Source organism: Tupaia chinensis, unplaced genomic scaffold (genome assembly GCF_000334495.1).
Source record: "Tupaia chinensis unplaced genomic scaffold, TupChi_1.0 Scaffold000045_1, whole genome shotgun sequence".
Classification (NCBI taxonomy): domain Eukaryota; kingdom Metazoa; phylum Chordata; class Mammalia; order Scandentia; family Tupaiidae; genus Tupaia; species Tupaia belangeri.
This window is the reverse complement of record NW_006159501.1, coordinates 8,509,557-8,516,728: the sequence shown is the minus strand read 5'-3', so window position 1 is coordinate 8,516,728 and position 7,172 is coordinate 8,509,557. Positions and strand designations below refer to the sequence as shown.

The 7,172-nt window shown below is 44.1% G+C and overlaps 1 protein-coding gene across 1 annotated transcript in view; it reads left to right on the top strand.

Moving 5' to 3' along the window:
* The window catches only part of KLF11 (KLF transcription factor 11), a 10,577-nt gene extending 4,351 nt beyond the window's left edge, over positions 1–6,226 (top strand). The window contains exon 3 of the mRNA XM_006140828.3: positions 3,708–6,226. Within this exon, the coding sequence (XP_006140890.1) occupies positions 3,708–3,988 (281 nt within the window). The 3' untranslated portion in view covers positions 3,989–6,226. The remainder of the gene's footprint in view (positions 1–3,707) is intronic.
* Positions 6,227–7,172: the final 946 nt, after the last annotated feature.

Sequence of the window (7,172 nt, the reverse complement as noted above, 5' to 3'; positions counted from 1 at the left end):
TGGCGTGAGTTTTAAGCCACTGGGTCCGGGACATGAACTGCGGTCGACTTCGTGGGAGTCCAGCAACATAGCCATTATGCTAGCTGCTGGTTCCCTATTTATTTATTTTTTAAAGAGATTTATTTATTCATTCATTCATTCCTTCATTTTAATTTGACCAGAGAGAGACACAGAGAGAGAGAGAGAGAGAGAGGAAAGTGAAAAAGCAAGCCACCAGGTCCAGGACTCGAACTGTTGTCGGCCATGTGGAAGTGTCCAGCACCTCAACGACTGTGCCACCTGCTGGTCCCAAAACTTTATTTATTTTAATTTGACAGAGCTGGACAGAGCGAGAGACAGAAGTGAGAGAGCAAGCTACCAGGTTGGGAACTCAAACTATTGTCAGCCACATGGGAGTCCAGGGCCTTTAACCAACACACCACCTGCTGGCCCTGACTTTTTTTTTTTTTTTAAAGAGATTTTTGCTGTAGGATTTGTGCACACCAGAGAGACAGAGACAGCAAGAAATCACCTCCCCTGGGGAGATGGCCACACTGCAATCCCTTCTCTTCCACTATTCTCTTGGAATCTTGGGCATGTATGCACATGTGTCTGGTGTGACTTTCAAGCCACTGGTTCCATGAATTGAACCACAGTCTGCCGTGCAGAATCCAGTGATGTAACTGTTACACCATCTACTGGTCCTGAGAACATACACTTTTTGATTGAAGAGGTACTATACAAGAAACTAGAATGAAGGACCAGCAGTTGGCGCTGGACTCCCATGCAGTCATCTGCAGTTCGAATCCTGGACCCAGTGGCTTAAAGTCATGCCAGGCACATGTGTGTGCGTGCCCAAGATCCCGAGAGGAGAATAGAGAGAAGGGGTTGCCGTGTGGCCATCCCCCCTGGGGGTGGGGGGTGACTTCTTTCTCTTTTTCTGGTGAGTGCACGCACCCTATAGTAAAAACCTCCCCCTCCCCAAAGAAAAAGAAACTATAATGACCTAGTGATCTCTCTGTCTTCTAGTCAGCTTTGTATAGTAAAACCTTCTGTGATGGTGGAAAGGTTCCACACACTTGAACTATGCTTAGTGCAGGTAAGAAACTGAGTTTTATGCTTTCATTAGAGTTTACGTTTAGACGACGCCATGGGACTGCTGGTTTCCGTGCTTTCTAGCAGAGGTCTTGTGTGTTGTCTGGTAAAGGGTCATTTTAGTAGATTAGGGCACACCTCTCAGGTGTTGCGTGAAGCTTTCGCTCTGGGAATTTGAGTTCTGTTGGGTTTTTGTTTGTTTTTCTAAGGTTTTTGCCATAGGGCATGTACACTCGAGTGAGACAGAGGGAAAGTGAGATACCACCTTCCCAGGTCTGGGACTCAGACTGTGGTTGGCCATGTGGGATCTAGCATCGCAACCACTACACCACAAGCTGGCCCCTTATTTTATTTCTTAAGGGTCCTGTGATTAAATAGTTTGCTTGTTAAGCTCTCCTTTCAGAGATTCAAACCCATGCTTACATATGAGTACCTTAACAGGTCAGAGGCAGTAATAAAGATGTGTTTCTTGGTGCCAGTAGGGGTGTGGTGGTTAAGGTGCTGGACCCCCACTTGGCTGACCATGGTTTGAGTCCCAGACCTGGCAGCTTGAAAATCACTCAGGCACATGTGCGAGTGTGCCCAAAATCCCGGGAGGAGGATGGAGGAGAAGGGAGTATGGTGTGACCATCCGCCCCAGGGGATGATTTCTTACTTCCTCTCTCACTATCTGTCTCTGCCAAGCACACAGCTCTATGGCAAGAAACTAAAAAGAAAAAGTAGGTGTTTTTTTCTGGAGCTGGCAGGTGGCGTGGTGGTTAAGGGTGCTGGACTTCCACATGGCTGACTGCAGTTTGAGTCCCAGACCTGGTGGTTTGTTTTCTCACTTTCTCTTTCTGTCCCTCTCTGGTCAAATTAAAAAAATAAAATAATTCTTTAAAACAAAAAAAAGTGTTTCTTAAACTCTTGACCATGCAATGCCTCTTTCCATAGAATGTCTTGATCGTGGAATATTACATAGGAAAGGCTGAGCTGCAGGGGTTACTACTGCACCTGTTCCCAAATGCGTTTAAGATAGGGCAGTTTCTCACGAGGACAGTAAAGTGCTGATGCAGGGGTCATGCTTGCAGTTCAGTCTGGTATTTCTGTGTTACAGAAGGAGCTCAAGTATCCTCCACCCTGCAGAGTGGCTGTCTGATTTGGGGAGAAGGCCCTAAACCTGACCAATGATGTACTTGCTTCTCTACCTATGTGAAAACAGCCTCCCTTGGGACCAGCAGTTAGCGTAATGGCTATGTTGCTGGACTCCCACATAGTCAACCGCGGTTCGAGTCCCGAACCCGGTGGCTTAAACTCACGCCGGGCGCATGTGCGTGTGTGCCCAAGATCCCGAGAGGAAAATGGAGGAGAAGGGATTGCGGTGTGGCCATTCCCCCCGGGGGGTGATTTCTCGCTTTCTGTCTGTCTCTCTCTGTCTGGCGAGTACACGCGCCCTATAGCAAAAACCTCTCCAAAAAAAAAAAATACAGCCTCCCTTGATCTCTCTCCAGTTTCTATCTTTCATCCTCTGCTCATTCTTCTTACCAAAAAACCTGTAGGGCCTTCCCAAAATCAGTTGATAGAATGTTTCCTGATCTTCCTTCTTTCCTCTGACACTAGTGTGTTATCACATGTCTCACATTTTCCTTTGTGTGTTTTTTTTTTTTTAGTTACTTGTGTATTACTTGAGTAATAGTTCCTGGTGTCTGACAGAAGAGCTGACACTAGTAAACGAGGGTTGATGTCAGCATGGCATAGTGAGCGTGGTGGCTGCCTCAGAAGGAAGTGGTGCTTCCAAGGGAGTTGACCTGCTCTGCATTCTTGAACAAGCTCAGTGACTAGGTGAACTCTGCTTTTTGCTGGGACTAGCTGGGTGAACTTCAGCTCACGCCAAAGCTCAGATTCCAGAGTAGGTGAAGTTTTAACTGTTTTTTTCAGTGAACCTCCCTTAGTAGAAGGACTGGCAGAATGACATCAGTACGTGTTCCGAACAAGCTCCTCTCATGTTTCCCAAAGTACAGTTTGAAAAACTATGAAGCTTCTCAGGAATCCCCTTCTTGTGCTATTTTGTAAACATTCAAATGGAGTTTTTAATGAGAAACAGTCATTTACTCCAAACCATTTATTTCCTACCTGCTGTATTGTAGGGCTATTCCAGGGGCTTAACTGTGCAAGGATGGATGAACTAGATAAGTTTCCTAAGTCCATGGGAAGACACACCATAAATCACATGACAGCATGTTAAGAATGTTGAGCAATTCAGTGATCACACATGTGGTATATGTCACAGCCTGCTAGAGAGAGGGGTTTCAAGATGCTTCTGCTATTATAAAAACTCCCAAGGGCTCAGGAGACTTTCTTATCTGCCAAGTTGTAATAGTAGATTTATTTAAACTTGCATATTTTTTGAAATATTTGATTAGTTTATTAGATTAGCTTGATGTCTTGGACCCTGACATATTACATCTTAGGTATATTGGGAAGAAATGCATTTTGGTGGATTTCTCTACTTCTGAATCACCCAGATAACATATCACACCAGGATATGTTATCTCCTGAAATTTTAGTGAATACACTTCTAAAACAACGTGCATTAATCTCTGCTATAGTGTTGCTTATTTACTTTTTCTACGGTATGTTTCCTTACCTGTTAGGAGAGAAGCCTTTCAGCTGCAGCTGGGACGGCTGTGATAAGAGATTTGCTCGTTCAGATGAACTGTCTCGCCACCGCAGGACTCACACAGGGGAGAAGAAGTTTGTATGCCCGATATGTGATCGGCGGTTCATGCGCAGTGACCACCTGACGAAGCACGCCCGGCGCCACATGACTGCAAAGAAGATCCCAGGCTGGCAGGCAGAGGTTGGCAAACTGAACAGGATCGCCTCAGCAGAGAGCCCAGGGAGCCCACTTGTGACCATGCCGGCCTCTGCCTGAAAGGCCGGCAAGGGTGTCACCCAGGGAGTTTTTCAGGGATAGAATGGGCAGGTTCTTCTCTAAAAGAAAATTGGACTTGGGAAACGCTGGGGTAGTTGGTTCTGATGAAAGTATGTTAACTTTTCTTTCCTAGTTGGGACCCTGTTAAATATATTTTGTAGTTCCAGAAGTTTTTTTCTTTTTTTTTTTAAGGAAATGGAGAAAAATTTGATAATCTAAATCACCAGCATTCAAACACATTTCGGCAATAAAGTTTACAAAATCTGAATTTTTACAGTCTTTCTATTCATGTTTTGTAGCAATGAGACAGGGTACTAATTTTATACTATTTTTTATAAAAATATTTTTATTGGTGCTCACATCACCAATTTCTAGCTAGATTATTTTACAGCCTTCTTTTCACTGTTTAATAACAAAGTTTTATAATGACCCTGCTTTTAGAAAACTTGGCACATTAGTCAGCCAGAAAACAAATCCTTGTTATCAGGCCTTGTAGATCTAAGGATGTTTTAGAATCAAAATTGATTGAATGAGGGCCTCTTACAGAAAAGGGAAAAAAATGTTATTATCAGCCTTCTCATAACATTTTTAAGGGTAACTGTGGGCAGCCATTTCCGTAGCGTAGCCCATGGACTAATATTTCATTTGACTAGAACTAGTCACCTATGATGCGACTTGTGAAGGATATACCCTAGAGGGTAGCTAAAGCCACTGGAGCTGCTGCAGGGGCTGAGTGTCCCTGTGTCTTATTGTCTATTGGGCCATTGCTCTGCTGAAAGCAAGCCATTCAGCCTCCTGTTGGTACCTGTAACACCAGAAAAGATCATGTAAATGTTCAAACCCAGCCGCCTTGTCAGTTGTCGTCTTTTTTGATGTGGCCTTATCCATACTGTATTGTGGGTAGATTAACTTTGCAAAGAAAAAGGAAATGTGTGTTGGTAAGATGAACTTCCCACCAAAGTATAGCTTATCCGAAGTGAGGTGCTTGTGCGGTCAGTCAGCCCCAGGTTTTGATTTCTTTATTGCATAGTAAAGACTTTAGTTGGAAGGAAATAATTTTCATCAAACAGAAAATTACTTGAAATGGGGCTTTTTGTAGTTACTTAGAAAAATAGACCGTGGACATCACGTTTAAGCTATGTGAGCACGTATGCTAGATGTACAGGAGACCATGGCCACCTGCATCCAGGAAGCCACTGAGACCGATTTTCTGTTAAACGTAGGAAATTCAAGCAGCAAAATAAATATAAGAACATGTGGAATGTGGTACCAGTTTGATAGCCTGGTAATTTTTTTTATTGTGTATACATATCTAGATTTTTATTTCGTCTTTTAGTTATTGGTGTTTACTTTTATGAAAATGATGGTAAGGTGAAATCCTGAATAATCAAATAAAATTAGGTTTCGTGTTCATATATTCTTAACCCTCACCTTGTTCATTCATAGTATGTAACTTGATACCCAGTAAGTTGCCATGTAGCATCAACTACTGTTTGTGTATGTGTGTATGTATTTCAGGTTTCACCTTTTGGACACCCATAGTTGAGTGTTCTGTGGTCATGAGACATCATACAGTTGCAGGAGAACCCCGACTGTACATAGCTCATGCTCTCCCCACCACTGCCATTGTTCTCCTGCTCATCAGCATATAGTTTTGACTATGTGTATGCAGTAAATGGCATCAAATTCAGATATTTTTCTTAATTATGCCATGCAGCGTAATGTTAGTCCTGCTAGTGTCCTGGTGGATAACATAAAGAGTATTTGGCTGCTTGTCACACAGGACTTTGTTCTCTGAGCAGTCTTGTTTCTACAGAATAGGTGCGTCAAGCCTGGTTTTGTTGTGCACTCATTGCCCGGTTAGAGTTAGAAATTCCCTCTGTAAAAGACCCCTCCCTTTTGTCTGTCTATTGAAAGACTGTAAGTTGGGAAACAGTTTCTGTCTGAAAAGTACTCCTGAGAGGCAGAACCCTTGTTGGTTGTCTGTGTAGAGACTCTTGGCTGACGGCTCTGGGTGTTGGAGGCAGAGCATAAGGAGGCAGGTTCCCCTAGTGCACTTTATTGCCTGAGCAATTTTGCTTGATCTTTTTGACTTTGAGCCTTTTAAGTAGTTTCAATAATAAAATTTTAAATGTGTCATAATTATGTTTTATGTAACAGACTTTGACTTATTATTTAAGTGTGTATAATGTAACTTTTTTGTTTGAATCATATAAAACTTTTGATTTGCAAGCTGGAGTTGTGTCCTGTTTCATTTAACTGTACCCAGTGACTTAAATATTCCTGGTGGCTTTTGGAAGTCTATAAAATTCACTGTGTATTGACCCACTCTGACCTCTTTTTTCCTTGGGGTTTCATTTTCTGTTTCTTTAGATTCCTTGGAGAGATCTTCCTGAAAACGTGTAAAGGAGTTGTCTGTACGGAGGCCACTCTGGTGGACCTAGGCCTACAAGGACAAGACCCGTGTGCTGGGTGACTTGGTGCTCCTGCTCGTCCCATGCCAGGGGTAACCCACAGAGGTGGGCTTAAGTAGCTGCTTGGAAGCCTCTTTGCTACCTCCCTTCACCCCTAGCCCAGGTTAAAACATACAGCATGAGCCAGTCTTTTTTTATAGAGGTTTTTGCCATAGGGCACTTGTGCTCGCCTGGCCTCTGCTTTCTCTGTCCCCACCTTGCACCTGCACTGGCTGGGGCTGTGCACCCGCACACCCTGGAGGAGCTCTGGATGTTGCCAGGGACTTTCTTGTGCTCTGTTCTCAGGGTCGCTGGCTGCAGCTGCCTGGGGCATAGCTGACAACACCCCTGAAAGCCCCCAGCTCCTGTTCTCCCAGCCAATACTGCCCACTCCCTTGACTCCCTCCCCATGTTGGTGAGCCCCAGGCTGTTTCACTGCCCATTCCCCTGACCTGATGCAGGTGAGCCCTAGGCTCATTCTCACAGTGTCCACTCTCCTGGCTCTCCCCACCCTGTGACTTAAAGAAAAATGGCAACCATAAAGATCCCTGAGTACATCTCTCCCTCCATCTCTTTCCTGATCTTCAGACTCCTGTATCCATGTATCTACTTAACATAGTGTTGAATCTGCATCTCAAAATGACCAACCTCCTCATCACCACCCTCAGCTCTTCACATTGCACATCCAAAGTGTCACAATTCTGGGCACTTCTGCCCGCTTCTCACTATGC